At 40.2% G+C, this 22,790-nt stretch overlaps 1 protein-coding gene across 1 annotated transcript in view; it reads left to right on the forward strand.

The window, feature by feature from the left end:
* LOC126298797 (uncharacterized) overlaps positions 1 to 22,790 on the forward strand; it is a 193,537-nt gene that overhangs the window by 153,906 nt on the left and 16,841 nt on the right. Inside the window, exons 9-10 of the mRNA XM_049990261.1 lie at positions 9,642 to 9,741; positions 12,866 to 13,007. Coding sequence (XP_049846218.1) covers positions 9,642 to 9,741; positions 12,866 to 13,007 — 242 coding nt within the window. The remainder of the gene's footprint in view (positions 1 to 9,641; positions 9,742 to 12,865; positions 13,008 to 22,790) is intronic.

The following is a 22,790-nucleotide window of genomic DNA, read 5'->3' on the forward strand; positions in this document are numbered from 1 at the left end:
CCATTTTCATCAACTAAGTGAACATGCTGGTCACATGTTAATGCTCTTTGCTGCCTCAGTAACACCAGCTGGAGTGCAGGCTGCTTTACACTTCTGTGGCTTTACAAAGGGCTGATCTTGTCCTGTCTTTATTATGGAAGCCTGGCTTACGGCTTGCCATTGCCTTCCTCATTGCAGATGCTGCACCCGATTCACCATGTGTGACAGGTGCCTTTCAGACCAGCCCTCTGAACAGTCTTCTCATGGTTGTTGGGGTGCAGATCATGTGCCAACAACTGCTGCTCAACAATGTTATACATGTTCGATGCTTCCCTGAGTATTCTAACAAACATGCCATTTTTTTCTGGTAGGGAGATTCATCTCCCACAACAGAGGCCCAGGGCTGGAGTCACAATCACAGTTTGCATACAGTGTCTCTGCTCTGAACTGCAACTTCCCCACTGTCGTCCCTTGTCTGGGAGCAATTGCGCATGCCCCTATGGTGTGGACGCCGTCCTCGGATCTACATCGGCCTATCCTTTGGACTGAAAGACACTGTTGATGCCATGGTTTTTTGCTTCCTGTTCCTGTCTATCATTGATGCATTTCTGGTTCAGAAGTGGTATACACTGGTGGCTCTATGGTTCACGGGCAAACCTGTTTTGCCTACACACCTGCAGGGTGCAGTGAACTATGCTTTTTGTCTATAGGAATCAGAGCACCACTTAAATCATTCGACAATTCACAGGCTTCCTTTACCAGGATACTGATTAGCTGGCTGTTTTTCAAGAGTTCCTTTCAGGGTGGGGGAGTGGCTATGTACGTAAAAAAACAGTATTCCATTTGAGTCCATAGAGTCCATCATGACACTACACTAAACAGATATGTAAATGTTGTGCAGGGCCAGTTGAATTTAGTGAAACTAAACTTCTAATTTTTGTTGTTTATAGATACCCTAACTCCGACTTCAGAGCATTTCTGCTCAAGCTAGAAAGGGTTCTTGATTCACTTTGTAGGAAGTACCAGAAACTAGTTTCATGTGGTGACTTCAATGTAAATTTTTTATATGATGGTGCAACAAAAAGGATGTTGGTAGATCTCCTAAATTCATATGATCTATGGTGCAGGGGAACAGTAGCACAGCCATAGACAATATTTTTATTCATTCTACATTACTAGATGGGCATTCTGTTAGTAAAAGCGTGAATAGCCTTTCAGACCATGACACACAAATTTTAACTCTAAAAGTCTTTTGTACTCAAACCAGTGTCGTATGTACAGGGTGTTTCAAAAATGACCGGTATATTTGAAATGGCAATAAAAACTAAACGAGCAGCGATAGAAATACACAGTTTGTTGCAATATGCTTGGGACAACAGTACATTTTCAGGCGGACAAACTTTCGAAATTACAGTAGTTACAATTTTCAACAACAGATGGCGCTGCAACTGATGTGAAAGATATAGAAGACAACACAGTCTGTGGGTGCGCCATTCTGTACGTCGTCTTTCTGCTGTAAGCGTGTACTGTTCACAACGTGCAAGTGTGCTGTGGACAACATGGTTTATTCCTTAGAACAGAGGATTTTTCTGGTGTTGGAATTCCACCGCCTAGAACACAGTGTTGTTGCAACAAGATGAAGTTTTCAACGGAGTTTTAATGTAACCAAAGGACCGAAAAGAGATACAATAAAGGATCTGTTTGAAAAATTTCAACGGACTGGGAACGTGACGGATGAACGTGCTGGAAAGGTAGGGCGACCGCGTACGGCAACCACAGAGGGCAATGCGCAGCTAGTGCAGCAGGTGATCCAACAGCAGCCTCGGGTTCCCGTTTGCCGTGTTGCAGCTGCGGTCCTAATGACGCCAAAGTCCACGTATCGTCTCATGCACCAGAGTTTACACCTCTATTCATACAAAATTCAAACGCGGCAACCCCTCAGCGCCGCTACCATTGCTGCACGAGAGACATTTGCTAACAATATAGTGCACAGGATTGATGACGGCGATATGCATGTGGGCAGCATTTGGTTTACTGACGAAGCTTAGTTTTACCTGGACGGCTTCGTCAAAAACAGAACTGGCGCATATGGGGAACCGAAAAGCCCCATGTTGCAGTCCCATCGTCCCTGTATCCTCAAAAAGTACTGGTCTGGGCCGCCATTTCTTCCAAAGGAATCATTGTCCCATTTTTCAGATCCGAAATGATTACTGCATCACGCTATCTGGACATTCTTCGTGAATTTGTGGCGGTACAAACTGCCTTAGACGACACTGCAAACACCTCGTGGTTTATGCAGGATGGTGCCCGGCCACATCGCACGGCCGACGTCTTTAATTTCCTGAATGACTATTTCGATGATCGTGTGATTGCTTTGGGCTATCCGAAACATACAGGAGGCGGCGTGGATTGGCCTCCCTATTCGCCAGACATGAACCCCTGTGATTTCTTTCTGTGGGGACACTTGAAAGACCAGGTGTACCGCCAGAATCCAGAAACAATTGAACAGCTGAAGCAGTACATCTCATCTGCATGTGAAGCCATTCCGCCAGACACGTTGTCAAAGGTTTCGGGTAATTTCATTCAGAGACTACGTCGTATTATTGCTACGCATGGTGGATATGTGGAAAATATCATACTAGAGAGTTTCCCAGACCGCAGCGCCATCTGTTGTTGACAATTGTAACTACTGTAATTTCGAAAGTTTGTCTGTCTGAAAATGTACTGTTGTCCCAAGCATATTGCAACAAACGGTGTATTTCTATCGCTGCTCGTTTAGTTTGTATTGCCGTTTCAAATATACCGGTCATTTTTGAAACACCCTGTAATTACAAACTATGTAGGAAAGTTAATCCAACAGCAATAGAGAGTTTTTTAAACCTTGTCAAGGAACAAGATTGGCAGGATGTTTATAGTGCTGATAAAATAAATGATAAATACAATGCTTTCCTTAACACATTTTTCATGCTCTTTGAGAGTTGCTTTCCATTAGAACATTCTAAACGGGGTACTAGCAGTAATAGGCAGCCCGGGTGCCTGACTAGTGCGATAAGGATATCTTATAGAACAAAGTGGGAATTACATCAAAATGTTAGAAGTAGTCACAATCAAGCTACAGTAGCCCATTACAAACAGTATTGTAAGGTGCTTAAAAATGTTATTTGAAGGCAAAGACTATGTGGTATGCAAACAGAATAGCTAATTCACAAGATAAAATTAAAAGCATATGGTCAGTTGTGAAGGAAGTGTCTGGTCAGCAGCACAAGGCCGACGATATAAAGTCAGTTCACAGTAAAAATATTTCTGTTACTGATAAATAAGATATATGTACAGTATCTAATAATCATTTTCTGAGCATTGCTGGTGAATTAAACAAAAATTTAGTTTCTACAGGAAATCGTATAACTTTCTTGGCAAATGTCTTTCTGAGATTGATGTCTGAAGTAACTCCTCTGTGGTACAGACAAGAGGGCGATTGAGTCAATAATTAAATCACTGAAGACTAAAGACTCTCATGGTTATGATTGAGTGTCTAGCAGAATATTAAAGTGCTGTGCTGCTCATGTTAGTCCTGTATTTAGCTATATTTGTAATATTTCCTTTAGGAATGGTCAGTTTCCTGAGCGATTAAAGTACTCAATAGTAAAGCCACTTTATAAAAAGGGAAAAAGGGATAATGTACAAGGTGCATTCCATAAGTAATGCGACCAAATTAATAAGAAATCACTTATTGAATATATTTGTACAAATAATCAAAAATTTTCAAAATGGCATTGTTTCCATGCCTGCAATGCATTTTCTGGAATGTTGTTTAGTGCTGATGTAACATGTGCCTGGATGCTTCCAATCGTGTCCCAGTATTTTCCTTTCACGACTCCTTTTAACCGAGGAAACAAAAAAAATGTCAGTGGGAGCCAGGTCAGGACTGTAGGAAGGCTGTGGAACCAATGGGGTCTTGGTCCTGGCCAGGAAGTTGTTGACAATGAAGGTGCTGTGACTCGGCATGTTGTCATGGTGCACTTTCCACGTGTCCTTGATGTCGCTTCGGCAGCGCGACACCCTCCTTTTCAGTCTTTTTGAGCACTTCCAAGTAGAAAACTGAGTTAACTGTAATCCCGGTAGGTATGAATTCGTGGTGGACAATGTCTCTGATGTCAAAGAAGACAATGAGCATGGTTTTGATCCTGGACTTGCTCATGCGTGCTTTCTTGGGACGGGGCGACGATGGGATGTGCCACGCTGAACTCTGCCTTTTTGTCTCAGGGTTGTACTCCAAAATCCACGACTCATCACCAGTGATAACTGAGTTTAAAAAATGAGGATCATTGTTACATATTTCCAACATTTCTGGGCACCGAACCACTTGCATGTGCTTCTGTTCGTCGGTCAACACTTTTGGGTAGGGTTTGGCACACACCTTTCTCATGTTCAAATCTTCATTCACAATGTGAAAAACGGTTGTTTTTGACATGTTTAGAGTTTGTGCTACCAATTAAAGGCTCAGCCATCTGTCAGAGTTCAAACAATCGCGCACACACGTCACATTTACATCGACTCGTGCGGTTGATGGCCGTTCACTGCGAGGTTTGTCGGTGATCTCCTCTCGGCCCTCCATGAACAACTTGTGCCATTGGAAAACTTGTGATTTAGACAAGCAATCAGTCCCAAAGGCATGCTGAAGTAATAGAAATGTTTTGGTGGGGGACTTTGATAGCGTACTGTTGCTCTACAGAATGATCGATTGTGCCATGTTACATAAATTCAAAACGTGATTGACGGAAACACACGTCCTGACTCTCCAGCAGCTCGTAGCCAAATGAGACAAAGAGAGTTTTGAAGCTAACACACCCCTCCACTTATCCCAGCCAGTTACAACTCGCTGTGGTATACCGTTGCACCAGAAAAAAATTGGTCGCATTACTTATGGAACACACTCTGTAGATAATTTTAGACCTATTTCTATGCCATCAGTGTTTGCAAAAGTTATTGAAAATGCTGTGTATGTAAGGATAATTGATCATTTTATGCCACGATTTGCTGTCAAATGTGCAGTTCGTTTTAGAAGTCGTTTAACAACTGAAAATGCTATATTCTCTTTTTCTCTGTGAGTTACTGGATGGGCTAAACAAAAGGTTTCGAATGCTTGGCAAATTTTTTGATTTAACTAAGGCATTTGATTGTGTTGATAACAAAATATTGCTCCAGCAGTTGGACCATTATGGAATACGAGTAGTAGCTCATAATTGGTTCACCTCTTACTTTAACAACAGGCAACAAAAGGTCATTATTCACAATGTTGATAATGGCTGAGATGTGGGGTCTGAGTGGGGTACTGTCAAGTGGTGGGTGGGGTGCCCCATGGATCAGTGCTGGGCCACTTCTGTTCCTTATTTATATAAATGATATGCCCTCTAGATTAAAGGTAACTCTAAAATATTTATGTTTGCTGATGACACTAGCTTGGTAGTAAAGGATGTTGTGTGTAACATTGGCTCTGTTTCAAATAGTGCAGCACATGACCTAAGTTCATGGCTTGTAGAAAATGAACTAACGCTAAATCACAGTAAGACTCATTTTTTACAGTTTCTAACACACAATTCAACAAAACCTGACGTTTAAATTTCGCAGAACAAGCATATGAGTAGTGAAACTGAACAGTTCAAATTTCCAGGTGTTCAGATAGATAGTAAGCTGTCATGGAAAGCCCACATTCAGTATCTTGTTCGAAGACTTAATACTGCCATTTTTACTATTCGAATGGTGTCAGACGTGAGTGATCGTTCGACACAAAAATTAGTCTACTTTTCGTACTTTCATTTGCTTATGTTGTATGGTATTATATTTTGGGATAACTCTTCCCATTCTAAAAGGGTGTTTTTGGCTCAGAAACGGGCGGTTCGGGCAATAAGTGGTGTAACTTCATGAACCTCCTGTTCACGAGTCTGCATATTTTGACATTGGCCTCTCAATATATATATATATATATATATATATATATATATATATATATATATATATATATATATATATATATATTCCTTACTGTCATTTCTTGTTGACAATATTAGCTCATTTCCAAGAATAAGCAGCTTTCACTTTGTTAATATTCAGCAGAAATCAAACCTGCATTTGGATTGGACTTCATTAACTCTTGTGCAAAATGGTGTGCAGTATACGGCTGCATCCATTTTCAATAAGCTACCACTTGAATTCAGAAAACTCAGCAGTAATCCATGCGCTTTTAAATTGAAACTGAAGAGTTTCCTCATGGGTTACTTCTTCTGTTCTGTCGAGGAGTTCCGTGAAAAATTAAGCTGATTCTCATTGTATTGTTGATTGAACTTATGGACGGACTTTTTTTGGGCTCATGAACATTTAGTTTTATCTGTTATTACTTTTATGTTGCAATTGCATGTACTGACACGTTCCATGACCTTGGAGAATTGCTCCTCAATTTGGTCCTAAGGAACTTGATGTGTAAATAAAAATAGTAAAATAAATTCATTGCGAATTGGTGTCCATTGTTTAAGCCCTCCGTCACATTCGTTCTTGCACTAGCGAGATATTATTAATTAGCAGTGACTCCCTGAGCAGTCTTCAGACTACCAGCCATTGCTACCCTCAACACCCACTTGTCGTGTGTATCCAGGATCTCTTTTCTGACCTGCATAAAGTTGGACTGTCAGATGTCTTTGTCTGGATCCCAGGAAACGAACATGCTGACCAGTTGGGCAAGTTAGCTGCCAGGTTGCCAATTTTGAATATTTGCTTGGGGGGGGGGGGGGGGGGGGTCACCAGAACTGGAACGTCTGTCGACTCTACACTGCAAATTGTTGGAAACTTGGAACATGGATTGATGTACCCTTGTTTTCTCTCACCAGATTGCAAGTAATAAAGGGAACCACAAATGTGTTGCAGTCTTTTCTTTGTGGTTCACTGTTGACTTTGTATTGGTCACACTTAACTGGCCCATGGGCACACCGTATAAAATGAGGATTCACCCCACGTGATGCCCATCTGACAGTGGCCGATTTCCTACTGGACTACCCCAATTTTGGCCAATTATGGTCAAGCCTTGCTGACACACTGCTTCTGGTGCTGACATACAATGTCAAAGTAGCCAATCTGGTTTTGAGTTTTACATGTGATGGTGGTTTCTACTCCTCTCTGTGAGATATGGCAGAGTCGACACGTTGGCTGCTTGAGGAATTGGAGAGTTGCCCCATTGCTTGCTCCGTCCCAGCGGGCCCTTGGCTGCTCTTGCTTAGTGGTTTGGCCTGGCTCCTGACTTCCCACATTTTTAATTCCTCTTATTCTTTTTCGTGTGTCATTGATTTATTGTGTCATCATCATTGTTCTCTTTTCAATATGTTTTATCAACTTGTCCTTGTTGTTAGTTTTCTGTTGGTAATGGAAACACTGCTCGAATGCAGAGGGTGCATCTCCCATAGTGTTACATGTCAGAGGAGCCTCCCGGTGGTTTGTGGGTGGAGCAACTCAACCACCTTCACCTTCTTGCAACTCTGTGGTGTCTGGTTGCTTCTGTCTCTTAGTGTTATTGATCCATGGTTACAATCAGGTTCATCAGGACTTGATTTCTATATCCTTTCTCTCTGAGGACCCTTCCCGGCTTGACACATGTAGATGGGATTGAGGGACTGATGACCTTTGAGTTTTGCCCTGTTGGTCTAATCCACTCTACACAGTGGTGTTATTCTGTCATTATGATGTGTGAAACCATTGGATATGATTTCAGGTCACAAAATGGTAGTGATTGAGGGAACTCTGATGGCAAAACAGTATGTCTGCATGATATTCAGGTACTCCTGTGACCAGCAAGATCCCCAGATCTGTTCCCAATAAAGCATATGTGTGTGATTAGCTTGGATGTCAACTCTGCACCAATGCCAATATCCAGGATATCAAAGACCAGTTATGACAGTTTGTGGGCCAGTTTCCCTGTGGAGACGATGCAGCACCTTAATGCCTCTGTTCCCAACTGAATTATTGCATGCACCCATGCCAAAGGAGGTACAACCTTGTACTGATATGTGGGCTCATACTTCTAAGTTCTTAATGAATTTGACTTGATTTTGTAATCACTGGAATAGCATCACACAACATCTCACCCATTAAGTTTCATTCTACTATTCCTCCCCTTGTGGGTTCTCCACTCTTTTTGTCTGGCAGTGTAAGTGATGATTGAAAACTGCATATTTTATATGCAATTTGAATTTGGAACAAAAAGTTTAGATAAACTACAGTGAAGCGCGCACACACGCACGCACGCACACACACACACACACACACACACACACACACACACACACACACACACACACACACATCATTAAATGTGATTTACAAACAACATCAAACAAGCAGTTTTAATGGTCTGTTGTGATAACAACAAATTTAAGAAATTACACAAGACTGAGACATCTAAGTCTAACATTTAAAAATGACTTTTATAATTTCACTGATTTCTGAAAAGCACCTCGCATATGAGATGTAATGATTCTGGCTGCAAAACAATGATATTGAATAAGTCGATTGTTTCTAGAAATTGCACAGTAAATTTTCAATAAATTTTCATAAGATGTTTCGAATACATCCACTTTCGGTGCACAGTGTGGCAATCCTTCCTTGAGGTACTCTGCTCTCACATTTCCACACAGTCGAAACATCGGACTACTGTCACATCCAAATGCCCTTGTCCCAGATAAGTATGTGACATCTCCATGTCCTTCCCAGTGACCACATGTTGTCGTGATACTGTTTATGCCTCTTATATATGGTACCTGCTTGGTAACAATCCTTAATGCAAACAATCCTAATGCACTGTGGTAGCCATTGTATGTGCCACAGAGAACTGCAACTTCAATCATTTACATACCTGCCTATGGTGTGCACGGGCACGAAGTTCTATTGACATCAGACCATGTCTTGTAGGTACTTAACGTTTTTTTTTTTTCCCGCTATATTGGAAGATAAATTCAAGTAATTATTCGTAGTCCCCATTTTCAATTAGTTTTATTTTCGTGATTTCCGTTCCATATTTTGTAGTTATTTGGAATCACAAGAGCTTCATAAAAATTTAGTTCACTATGTTTGTACTTTGGTATAAACGCTGATCTTTCAAAATGTGTACTGAAAATCAGACAACATACACATAATACTGAAGGAGGCAAAAAGCTCTGCACCTTTTTTCATTCAAGCCATTCTTTATAGATCTATTACTATTTTTCTGTACCTCACAAATTACATGTTGGAAGAAGATATAACTAATTAATTCATACATATGAATGGTCACATTATAAAGATTTCATGGGGCTTCTTCGTCTAAATGAAGTACATTGGTCACATAATACACCAAAAGTTCCTTGTGAACCAAGCGAGAGACGATAGTAGCTTTGGAAATACTGCACTTTCCCTAGACTTGCCTAAGCTGTGCTACTTGGAAAATGAAGTCGAGCGAATGAGAAACACTTTTCCTTGGATGTGAATTTTGTCCATGCCACTTCAGGCATCTGCATGTGGATGTCAGTTCCGACCAATGAAATATTTCATGTGTCTTGCCCATAAATATCATAACTTTTACATGAATTATGGACAAAACCATTAGCTAACATTTCCTTTTTAAATCAAATAATTATTTTCAGGACGCTTGCGGTCCACCTCAACTGCATCAAATGCAGCAAAGTCATGCTCGGATATCACTTTCAATGTGCAGGAGTTCTTTTCATCAAGTGTTTCAAGACGGTAAGTGTTTAATCACTCCAATTTTTCTCTCTTATGGTTAATTATTTCCTAGTTAGTGATCTGGATGGTTATCTAAAATAATGTTTACAGTTTTAAATTTATCGAAATTCATTTCTCTTTCTATTATATTTTTGTATGACTGAAATTGTGACCAAATCTGTGCTGACTGAAAAACTTTTGCCTGTTTTCGCTGAATTATATTCTCTGGATTGTCATATTTTATGAAAGGTCAGTCCGTATGTAGAAAGGTCACCTTATACCCCTCCTCACATATATATGTCTGTTCAAAAAATTTGGAAAATTCATAATTTTGCACCAATGGTGTGTTGGAGCGGAATGGTGGTTGGCTTCCCTGCGCATTGCTGTGTAACTGCTGTAAGTTTCATTGTTGTTTGTGTGTTAGGTATTGTTCAGTGCTGTATTGAATAGAACATTGTGTCACAGTTTGCAAATTTCGAGATGGCAGAGTTAGAGGAGCAATGCGCCTGAATTAAATTGTGTGTGAAGCACAAGAAAATCATTACAGAAACAAGCCAGATGATGAAGGGAGCCTATGGTGATGAGAGCTTAGGCCCTACTGGGTGCTAGTATTGGTTCACACGATTTAAAAATGTTTGGGCCGAAGTTAAAAATGACCCTCATTCAGGACGCCCTTCGACGTCTACCGATGACGCTCACGTTAGGAACATCGACAAAATTGTGTGTGCCAGTTGAATACTAACTGCCTGAGAGATTGCAGAAGAAAGTAACATTTCAGTTGGATCAAGTCATTAAATCCTGACACAGCATCTTGGAATGCATCGTGTTACCACCAAGTTTTTCCCATGGTTCATGAGTCAGGACCAGAAAGGCGTTCACCTTGCAACCTGTGAAGAGCTTTTGGATCGCACAAATGAGAATGAGATGTTCCTTTAATAGAATCATTACTGGTGATGAGACATGGGTCTACAGTTATGATGTTGAGATCAAGGTGCAGTATTCACAATGGGTCGGGGAAGGTTCTTTAACCCAAAAAAAACTCATCAGGTCAGGTCAAATGTCAGAGTCATGCGGATAGTTTTCTTTGATTTTGAAGGATTAGTTTGTCATGAATTCATGCCACGAGGACAAACTGTTAACCAATGGTACTATCAGGACGTGTTGTGATGCCTGTGAGAAAATGTGGGAAGGAAATGGCCTGAAATGTGGTGAGACAATTCATGGCTCTTGCATCACAATAACACACCCACACATTCGTCCCTGTTGGTGCGTGACTGTTGCACAAAAAAGGTTGAAAACATTAATTTTGTGGAGTGGACATAATGTTGGTCAAACACACAGCTTTAGTAAAGTAGCTTGTTACTTTAGGTGTACAGGTTGGGAAAAGACCTAACAGTTCCGGTTTTAGTCATGTGTACAATCAGAGGAGATCAAGAATGTCCTCTTTACCAGATATTTTTTCAATGACACATATGTTCAATGGAATAAAATTAAAATAAAAGCAAATACAGACGAGTCATTAAACATATCTTATGAAAAGTACACAGGATTGGTTCAAGATCCTGTCCGTAAATAAGTCCAAAAAACAAGAGTTACCAAAGGTAGGTTAGAGTATTCATAAAAAAGTGTTATTTCAGTTTCCTATGCATATCTTGAGTGTAACTCTTCAAGCATTTTGTAGGTGCATTTTAAGGATTTGTGAGTCTGATGACTGTGCTCATTAATAATTTGAGTAGAGCATTTTTTGATGACCAGAAACACATTGTATTTAATGAAAATCAATGTGTCATGCAATGTTATTTTTCAGCTCTTGAATCAAATCATAACAACATTATTTATATTGAAAGATAACAGACAGAAGTCACAAGATTTTGGGACAAGAAACATATTTCCATTAATTAACATCTAGTTGTTTATTATATGACAGTGTGTCTCCCACACATACGAAGACAGCTGCACATCTATGAACTGATAACATTTTCCTCTTTTGCTTTGTAACAGGGTTTATTGAAACAACTGATTCATAACGAGCCTCAGATTGTAACACATCCCTTCAAGATATGTCCTTCACCAACATTTGCATACTGAACACTTTAAATCCTTGTATTTGGTAGTACAAAGTTGCTGACAGAGAAATTTCTGTATAATTACAGTTTACATTTGTTAAAATTAAGGTTTGTGACAGATACGGGGCTCACCAAAGAGACTTACCCTTTAAAAAAGAAAAAGAAAATGCAGAGAAACAAGTTGTAACGATCTTGCTACTTGCAGACATCGACTACTGTATGACTGCAACCTAACAGATGATAGTGGTTGTGGTGGTGTTGGTGGTGGTGGAGAGATGTGGAGGCATACTGGCCCTGGATCAAATCTGCCTTGTGTATTAATGATGGGGGTCGGTGTGCTGGCCAGCTTGGATGTGGTTTTTAGGTAGTTGTCTGCATCCACTTAGTTAAAATCAGGCTGGTTTCCAGGTTCCACCTCGGTCGCATTATGGGCAAACTCATCGAAAAAATTCAGCTTCTATCATTATCTTTGAATAAGATGGCGCTAACAAAAGAGGATGAATCAGTAATGGAGCAAGCCAAATTGGACCACAGTCTGAGCAGAGTCACCACACCACATTAGACCATGTGCCATACACTAGATGCAGATAAAAGGGGGACACAGGTTCCTCCCAGGGCTCACTGGCAGTAGCTTTATACTACCTTTGGGAGTAGCAACCGCATCATAATAATATCCTATATACAGTGATGGTGCTCTGGTAAAATGGAGCACAATATCAATCCCAACCTGGCATTGTCTGAATGTAGGGCACTTGAACTGTTTTCAAAGGTCATTTTTTGTGGATTTTGTTTTTGAGAGTAATAATGCTTATTGCCATTGTTGAATGCAGAAATTTTAGATTTAAATTAAATAAAATATATATGAGTAACTTTCAGTTTATGCCCATTATAGATCCTGTAGAGTTACTTTTAGTTTTTCACACAAAATTTTTAATCATTTTGGAATTGAATAAGAATTTTTCAAACCAGTATCAACCCATAGTCTCGTGCTTGTAATTACTCATGTGACAAGGATAGAATTGTGTTATCGTTATTATCTTGTTATGTTATATATTTTTATCACATTTCTTTCTTTTCAGTTTCCTCCCACAAGTGAGACTTGAAAGAAAATTGAATGTGCCGCCATCAGTTCGGATTGGAGAGGCAAGCTTGAAAATTTTGAAGGGATCATATCAGTCACATGAAAGAAGTAATGAAATTACTTGTCCTTCAAAACCTCAGGTATATTGCGAAGAATTGTCATTTCTATGTTGATGGATAGAACTCACTGTTTTATCTTATTGTTAATTAAGTTTAATTATTTCTTGCACACTCCACATAAGAGAAATGGAACTACAGATTAGATGGAGGCAATCGGTCATACATCTGACATGAAACACATAACATAGTGGTACACCAATACCTACAAAGAAGTCAAAGCTAAACCCAAATTAGAGCGTAGTCTGAGCAGAGTCACCACACAACCAAACCAAGTAGATATTAGCTTTACAGAAACACAAGCAAAGTGTTTGGCATGTGTAGGGTGTTTATGCCATAAAGCAGATGATGGGAATGTGCTTGTAGCACGAAAGAAGACTCTTTTGTATTATGTTGTGCCCTCTGATTCTTCAGACTCTGATCAAGACTCCAGATCTCTAGCTAAGTAGGTGCAGAATCTTCCTGTCTTACTGTGGCTATGCCATGGAGGTGGATATTGAATAGGCTAGACAGTGTTGCCAGAAATACTCATTGCTCATGGTGGTCCAGCAGCACTTCAATCTCTGACATTGATGTTGGCAGAATAAACACTGATGACAGTCCCAGGACCCTCGGTGCTAGTGTCTTATATTGTCAGTGGTACCAGTGTTGGAGATGAAGGCAGCAGCCAAGCCATCAAGGGTGTTGCCCATGGCAACTATGGCTCCAACAGTAACGGTAGTTGTGCTGAAGATGCCATCTAGTGGAGCCCAGGCATAATCATACAGGATGTTGCAGTGTTGGCACAAACACGATGGGCTTGAGGTTCTGCATTGGTGGACAGTGGGAAGCAAGCACTGGAGGTTAGCTGATACTTGTAATTTTAGTTGTGCCATGCCAGCTGCTATTATCAACATGTTTTCTCATTGTGATACCTCTATGTCTGGCACCCAGTTGACTTCCAGCTGAACTTTCAGACCCTCACAGTTGTATGATCAGAGTATCTGGCAGGCATGGCGGTTACTTATGCCATGCAAGAAGGTCCCATTTCTTGTGCCACACACTCTGAATCTGCTGACTGTGACCAGGACACCAGTTACTTATCATAAATAGGGAAACAGTCGATTTAAGTACCACAATCCTGAAATCGCTTGTGACTCATACAGTCAAATTTAGGTTTTCTGTCTGTTTTCCGTATTACTTCACAAAATGTTGTAAGTTTGTTCCCTAAATATTGAATAATTTAGTTAGAGCAATGCTGCCTCTCATAAACATTGTATTAAGAGACATTAGCCTGCTAAAATTGCTGGCTTCCATATGCCACTCTATGGAGATGTATTGTTTATTTCAGGCTACACTTAAAGGCTAGTATAGATGATGACAGAATATTTTTGGATTGAAGCATTTGAGTGTTGAAGACTCCTAATTCCATTAGTGCCATGCGGCCACAGTGATAAATTCATTGAAAGTAACTAATAACAATATGAAAACTTAACTGCTATTTCTCTGTGTGGAAGAGAGTGCTTTACTGGCAATTTTTTGACACAAAGGCAGATCGTAATAATTGTCACTAGGACCTGTTGTTGAATGAAATTCACGAAACAAAGGTTGTTGTAATTGTAGTTTATTTGAAATTTGATTGTAGGTATCTACTATCATTTACACCGAAATACATGATAGTGCACAAAGTATCAGCCCTAAGTATGAGACTGCTCATTGTCGCAAGCCAATTGTAATCTATTGTTTTGAAGCTGTTGTGACTACGTTTTGCATTGTCATTGTGTCTTTATTATCTAATTATTGCATGTTTATCTATTTATTATTGTATCTGCTCATGGCAGGCAACAATTCATGCATTATTGGCTAGCAGTCTGTGCATGGGGCCAGTTTCTCATGTGCCATCATATATAAGTATACTCCCCCGTCGGAAACCAGGAAACAGTCAGAAGAATTGAAACAAATATTACATTATTTCCCTCATGACTTGTATAAGTTGACCAGTTATATTTGGACTCTGGATTCTATGAGATTCAGCTTGATTTCAAATGTGAATGCTGACTAACTTGACTAAACTGGGGGCTGTTATATTGGAGGCATTGCACATTAATTGCGTGTTTCCTCTTGTTCATTATGATTGTCCGAACACAGCACTCCCTTCGCTGTAGAGTAGAAGAAAGTTTGAGAGTGATTCCTGCTCTTGAACATTGTTACATAGAGGAGTGTCTTAAAATGTTAAACTGCATAAAAGTGCTAATATCAGCACTGTGTTCATAATAGAGCACTTACAGGTCTTCCTTATTTGTTGGAAGATACATCATACGGGGCATACCCCCCTCCCCCGGGCTTTTTTCCCCCCTCAGGCTTTAAAATGGTAACTCCTCAGTTATGGGAAACATTTTGCAGCCAAGAGAATGGGTTTTTGTATGGAAAATATTTTGTGTGTAATGTCATCTGACTTTTCCCCATTAACCTACTGTACTTTAAAATTAAGGTAATGATTTCTAGGCTATCTGTGTGGCAGTAAACAGATCTTGTTGTCACTCTTGAAGATGCCTTAGAGCACTGAAGAATCTTAAGAGCTCCCTCCCACCCAAACAGCTCTAACCTTAGTCAGTTGAAGAGTCACATCTTGCCAATAAGGCATTTCAGGATTTGAAGGAAATTACACATTTGCATGGTAGAGTTAGTAGGGGCCAAGGTTGTGATTCATGATGGGAATCAACTGCCACTCCTCCTCTTAAAAGACTTAGATTGATTTTGAACCTGACAAAGTAGATGTTTGTGATTCACATAGCTGTGTTTTAAATATTTATAACATTGTATTTTAAACATAATATACACTATTGGAACTAAATTAGAGGAATACTATGTGCTGCTGCTTTCCCTGATCAGGTCTTCTGCATTGAAGTGAAAAAAATGGTATTGGTTTCCAGAAGAATTAAATTTTTCTAAAATTCAGTTGTTAGCAGACACATAAGGTTTACAAAATTTGTTTTCAACATATAATTACAGAAGCTATTTACCTGCAGATATGCAAAATACTGTGTAATCCATTTTTTAGTAATTGTAGTGCAGATGGGAAAGTGAAAGAATAGTTTGAGAAAGCCAGTGACAGACAGTGCAACTGATTATCATTTTAAAAAAATGATATTTTTCAATTATTGTTCTATTTTGATCTTTCAGATCTGTAGCACATAAATGGACAAATGTCACGTCATCTAAAGATTTATTGACTGAAGTTCTCTAATTTTATTACACAGTGTTACACATGAAATGAAGAAAGTATGAATAATGAAAATTAGAAGTATGAATGTATTCTATGGTAGATGTGTCCCCAGTTTCTGTTTAGAGATTTCTGTAGAACATCTGATACACAAAAGTTAAAAGTTTAGTCATATATTGACTTTTTAATTTACCTGTCATGAGAATATTTCATCAGAAAGATTATAGTGCATAGCACAGAGAATCTCCCATTTTCAGACTAATTTTTTTGAGTGCAGTTCATGTCACTGAAAGAAAATTTCACATTGACGTATGTAAAATCTAAACAGTGTTATGTGCCCAATGTATACTTTTTGCTGACACATATCTTTTTTGACTAATGTTTCATTGTTTCATTTAGTTTAATAAAATCTTTAAAATCCTTATTCCTCAAACTACTTAATATTCTTCTTCTTCTTGAACTTAATAAACATTTAGAACACAATAAAATGCTATTTTATAAAGTATTTCCTTTCAGTTGTCCATTATCACCAGGTGTTTCCAAACTTATGGAGGGCAGTGTAGAATTCTGTGCAGCAATTGCAGCACATCTGATACACACTGATGAGCCAAAACATTAAGGCACTGCCTACCATGAAGTTGTATGCTGCCTGGTGGCAGTGAGGGCATGTGACGCAGTAAGAGAAGAATGTGAGCAGAGCAGATATGAATGGGGAATCATTCTAACGATGATAAGTGGCACAAATGCAGAAATCTGCCGACTTATCTGACTTTGACAAAATCCAGAGTGTTGTGGCTCAGTGCCTGGGAGTGAGCATCCTGGAAACTGCTAAGCTGGCGGCTGTTCATGTGCTACTGTCGCGTGCATCTGTGGAAAGTGCTTGACGAATACTGAAACCACAAGTAAGAGACAAGAAGTTGGACGTCAATACCTCATAACAGAACATAGGTACGCGGTGATGTATGGCAGATCTGTTGACAGAGTACATTGTTGGTACAGGCACAATTGTTTTGGAGTATTTTGTACCGCACACAGTGTTCAACGTGGTATTCCGCATGAGGACTCCAACTTGCTCCTATGTTGACCCAACAACATTGTCAATGATGATTCCAGTGGGCATGGTATCATTGAAATTGGACCATGAATCGGTGGAATCATGTCTCCTGGTCGGATGAATCCCATTTATTGTTAAAACAGGTTGATGGTTGTATCCAGATACGCTGTCATCCAGGTGCACGGCTGGTCAAAAAATGCAGTGTGCCACGGCCACAGACTGTTGGGAGCAGTATTATGCTATGGGGGACATTCATTTGGGCTTCCATGGGACCTGTGGTAGTAATTGAAGGCACCATGACAGTGGACTATGTGAATATCACCAGGAACCCCTGACACATCATGTCTTCCCCAATAGCAGTGGTGTCTTCTAGCAGGATAACTATCCCTGTCACAATGCCAAAACATAGCTGCAATGGTTTGAGGAGCATCATAGTGAACTCCCATTGATGTCTTGGCCATCAGATTTGGCTTATCTGAATCCAATGAAACCAAACAGGGATGCTATCGGGTGCCAGCTCCACACCCACAAACTAACTGCCCATAAATTATGAGAAGTGTGTGACTTGTGCAGAGGCATCTGGTGCTACAAACCCCTGGAAACCTATTAAGTACTTGTAAAATCCGTGGCATGCAGAATCACTGCTGAATTAGGTGGACCAACATGCTTTTAAGTAAGTGATCTTAAAGCTTTGGCTCATCAGCATATAACATGGTTGCTTTTGCACATGGCCCTGCCATTTATTGGGTAGGAAAGTCCTGTGACTGGATTGCGGTAGGAAGTAGTGGGTGGGTGTAGAGGACAGGTCTTGCACCTGGGCTGACCACTCAAGGAAATGACCCAGGGGGAGCAGGATTGGAATAGTGATGGATTGCCCTCAGAAAAGTTGTTACACTGAAATTATTCTCAGAACCGAGAGCTGGCTGAGACCAAAATTAGAAAGCTCTGAAAAATTTAGCAAAGCGTGGATTGAAAGATTAGACGCCATGGGTGGGGAAGAGTGTGTGTATGGGGGAGGGGGGTTGGGGGGCATTGCAGTTGATGAAAATATTGTGTGTATCGAGGTCGAAATTGTACCTAACTGTGCCAATTCCTCTCTGACAGATTTAGAATCATTCAAAGAAAGACTATGTTCTGTAGTGCAGAAATACCCAGATTATGCAATATTAGTTGGAAGTGGCTTTATCCGGTTATATACTGGGACATCTGTGGATTTATTGCATGCTGTACGGACAGGAAGCCTTGGAAAGTGCTTTTAAATGTAGGTTTCCCAAAACTGTCATCAGGAGGTAGTTTGACTTCCCACACACACTGGAAATACTTTAGGCCCTATAGCAACGAATAGACCTGACCTTATCTGCAGTGTCAGTATACAGGGTGTCCCAGCAGGAATGGTCAGTATTCAGGAATATGACAGGAAGGCTCATTCGAAGGAAAGAAGGCTAGAAAAATTGGGCTTTAAAATGCATACTTTAAGAGCTATGAGCAGTCATTCATATTCTTAATGTGGAACACACATTTCTGTTGAAGAAGTGCTCGTAGCTATTAAGGTATGCAATTTAGTGCATGTTTACTACACAATTTTTTCTTGTTTTGGTCCATGCTACCTCCTCTCAAAATATGGAAAGCGCAGTAGAAGAGATTTGTTTCACGATATTGAAGACAAAGTGATGCTCATAGCTCATAAGTTGTGCATTTTAAAGCCTATATTGTCATACCCCTGAATATTGACCATTCTTCGTGGACACACTATAGAGACAAGGATTAGTGATCATGATGTCATGACAGCACCAACACTTACTAAAACCATTCAGAAGGCTAGGAAAGTAGTTTTGCTAGAAAGAGCAGATAAGTAGTTGTTATCGTCCCACTTAGACAATGAATGGATGTCATTTAGTTGCAATATGATGGCAAAGTTTCAATCGATTGTTAATCATACAATAGAGAAATATGTGCTGAGTAAGTGGAGTAAGGATGGTAAAGACCCACCTTGGTTTAATAACAAAGTTCAGGAAAAGCTGAGAAAGCAGTGACTAGAAGTCTCAGTTCAGAGAAGAACACACAAATGACAACAGGCAAAAATTAGTGGTAATTAGTGTGCCAGCCAAAGATCAATGCACAAAGCATACAACAGCTACCACGATCATACCTTAGCAAAAGATATTGCCGAGAACCTGAGAAAAGACTGGTCCTACATAAAATTGCTAAGCAGGTCAAAGGCCTCTGTTTAAACACTCATTGATCTGTATGGTGTGGCAATAAAAACAGCAAACAGAAAGCTGAAATTTTAAATCTCGCACTTAAGAAATCATTCCTGCAGGATAACCATACAAACGTACCATCTCTTGACTGTCGCCTACACTCTCATATGGAGGACACAGTACTAGGCATACCTGGCATAAAATAGCAACTGAAAGAGTTGAACACAAATAAGGTGTCAGGTCTGGATGAAATCCCAATTTGGTGGTACAGAGAGCATTCTACAGCATTGGACCCTTACTTAGCTTGCATTTATCACAAATCTCTCGCCCAGCACAAAGTTCCGACTGAGTGGAAAAAAGCACAGGTGACTCCTGTATATAAGAAGGGTAAAAGAATAGCCCAACAAAATTACAGATGAATAGCCTTAATAGAAAGCATCACACATGTGAAGCATAGCTTGCCCTTTTCTCGCACAACATCCTGCAAAGCATGGATGGAGGGCAACAGGCAGATTCCATATGCGTGAATTTCTGGAAAGCATTTGACACATTGTCCCACTGCAGACTGTTAACGAATGTATGATCATACAGAATATGTTCCCCGGTATGTGAGTGACTTGAAGACTTCTTAAATAATACAACCTAGTACATTGTCCTTGAAAGCGGGTGTTCATCAGAGGCAAGGGTATCGTCAGAAATGCACCAAGGAAGTCTGGTCGGACCACTCTTATTCCGTATGTCGGTATATACATAATGATTTGATGGACAGGGTGAGGAGTATATGCAGCTGTTTGCTGATGATGTGGTAAATGGGAAGATGTCTTCAGTGAGTTATTGTATAGGAATACAGTGTGACTTAGACATAGGTCCTAGTTGGTGTGATGAATGGCAGCTTGCCCTAAATGTAGAAAAATGCAAGTTAAGGCATAGGAGTACAAAAACACTCCCCTAATGTTCGAATACAGTGTTGGTAGTATGCTGCTTGACAAGTCTTGTTGATTAAACATCTAGTCATAATGCCGCAAGTGACATGAAATGGAAAGAGCATGTAAGGTCGATTGTAAGGAAGACAAATGATCAACTTCAATTTACTGGGAGAATTTTATGAAAGTGTAGTTTGTCTGTAAACAAGACTGTGTATAGAACACTTGTGTGACCCATTCTTGAGTATTACTCAAATGTTTGGGACCCCCATCCAGGTTGGATTAAAGGAAGACACTGAAGAAATTTAATGATATACTGATAGATTTGTCACCATTAGGTTCTGTCAACACGAGTGTTACGGGGATTCATCATGAACACAAATGGGAAACCCTGTGGAGGGAGACAACATTCTTTTCATGAAAAACTATTGAGAAAATTTAGAGAACTGGCATTTGAAGTTGACTGCAAAATGGCTCTACTGCCACCAATATACATTTCGTGTAAGGACCATGAAGATAAGAATTAGGGCATGTACTGAGGCATATAAACAGTCATTTTCCCCTCATTCTATTTTGAGTGGAATAGGAAAGGAAAGGAAATGAAATGACAAAAGGGGTACAGGGTACCCTCTGTCATGCACAATGCATTGGCTTGCAGAGTTTGTATGTAGATATAGAAGTTGAGGGTAGGGTGATGTGGGTAGGACAAAAGGTATTTGATGCCCTGGTGAAGGACGTGGTTGAGCTTTGCAATGCCAGGGTAATACTGAGTAATCAGAGAAGTTGTGGTTGGTGGCTGGTTAACAGGTTTACTGGCATCAGAAGAGTAGATAGCCCAGAAGATCTGTTTATGAATGAGCTGGATAAGATATTTTCTGTTAATAAAAGCTCCGGCAAGGTTATCAGCATATTTCAACAGTTCCTGCTTTCCACTGCAGATGTGATGAGGCTGTAAGAAAGAGATATTTGGATGTGGAACAAGTGGCAGCTGTCCAAGTGGAAGTACTGTTGATGGTTGGTGCACTTGATATAAGCAGGTGTATTTATGTAGCCATCTGAGAGGTGGAGGCAACGTGTAGGACAGTGGTGCATTGAGTTGAGAAGCAACAGGTGAACAAGATTTGGGAGTAGTTGTTGATGTTACAGGGGAAAGAAATAAGGGTGTCACTGTCAAGAGTCCAGATCATGAAAATGTCGTCAATGGATTTGAACACTACAAGAAACTTTAGGTGTTGACTGTATGGGAAGGATTGCTCCAGGTGGCCAATCAATAAGTTGGCATTGGATGGTGCCATGCGAGTACCCATGGCAGTATCGTGCATTTGTTTATAGATTTGACCTGTAAAAGTGAAGTAATTGTGAGTCAGGAGGTGCTTGGTTAGGAGGATTAGGAAAGAAGTGGTAGGTTTGATATCAGGAGCATATTGGAAAAGATAGTGTTATGTCGCCACAAGGCTGTGCGCATGGGGGACGAAGGCGAAGTGAGCAGTATCTTGAATGTAGAATGGGAAGTTACGGACAGTAGTTAGGAGGTGTTGGTCAGCAAAGGCAGAGGTTTGTTCTGTGGCGTTCTTGTACCCAGCTGCAATGGGACAATTGGGGAGGTGCCTTCAGGTTTTGAGGTGGACCTAAGGCATTTGGAGTCACTGGGAGGTCTTGCATCTTCCCAGAATCTATATGGCAAAAATGTCTTCCATTCGCCTTCTTGAATGTTAATTTTCCGTGATCGTCCCATTTCACATTGCTTGTTAGTGTTACTATAAATACTAATATGATGTGACGTGCTCAGGATGTTCACCACCAGTCTTTTAATAAGATACTGTCAGTTTCTTTAACTTTGTTATAGACATTATCATGTATGGATTGGTCAAAAATGTGAAAACACCACGAGAAATGCATACTTGAACATAAATGCAGAAGCTGTCCAAACCTGCGGGTTGCACTTTCATGTTTGACTATGAATTATGTCAGAGCTAAGTGACTTCGTACCTGGGCAAATTGTTATTACTTGTACAGTGGATGCTTCCATAACCAAGGGAGCTGAAGCGTTTGGTGTTTCACGAGGCACCATGCTGAAGATTTATATTACAGAGAGGAAAAGAAGATAAATATCATCTGCTAAATCACAATGCAGGTGAAAGTGTGTTTTGAGTGATAATGGCAGATGGCCATTGAAGAGGATTGTGGCAAAAAACAAAAAAATAGGAGGATGACAGCTGAAAAAGTCACTGCAAAATTGAATATCGCACACATGAACCCCGTCAGCATAAAAACATGAAGGGAGCTCCATAAGCTGGGAATTGCAGGGCAAACTGGGATTCAAAAGTACATCAGTGATGTAAATGCCCGTAACAGGAACACTTGTGCCGAAGCTATAAAACCTGGACTGTGGAGCAATGGAACAGAGTCATTTGATTGGATGACTCT

This window comes from Schistocerca gregaria, chromosome X (genome assembly GCF_023897955.1).
Source record: "Schistocerca gregaria isolate iqSchGreg1 chromosome X, iqSchGreg1.2, whole genome shotgun sequence".
NCBI lineage: Eukaryota > Metazoa > Arthropoda > Insecta > Orthoptera > Acrididae > Schistocerca > Schistocerca gregaria.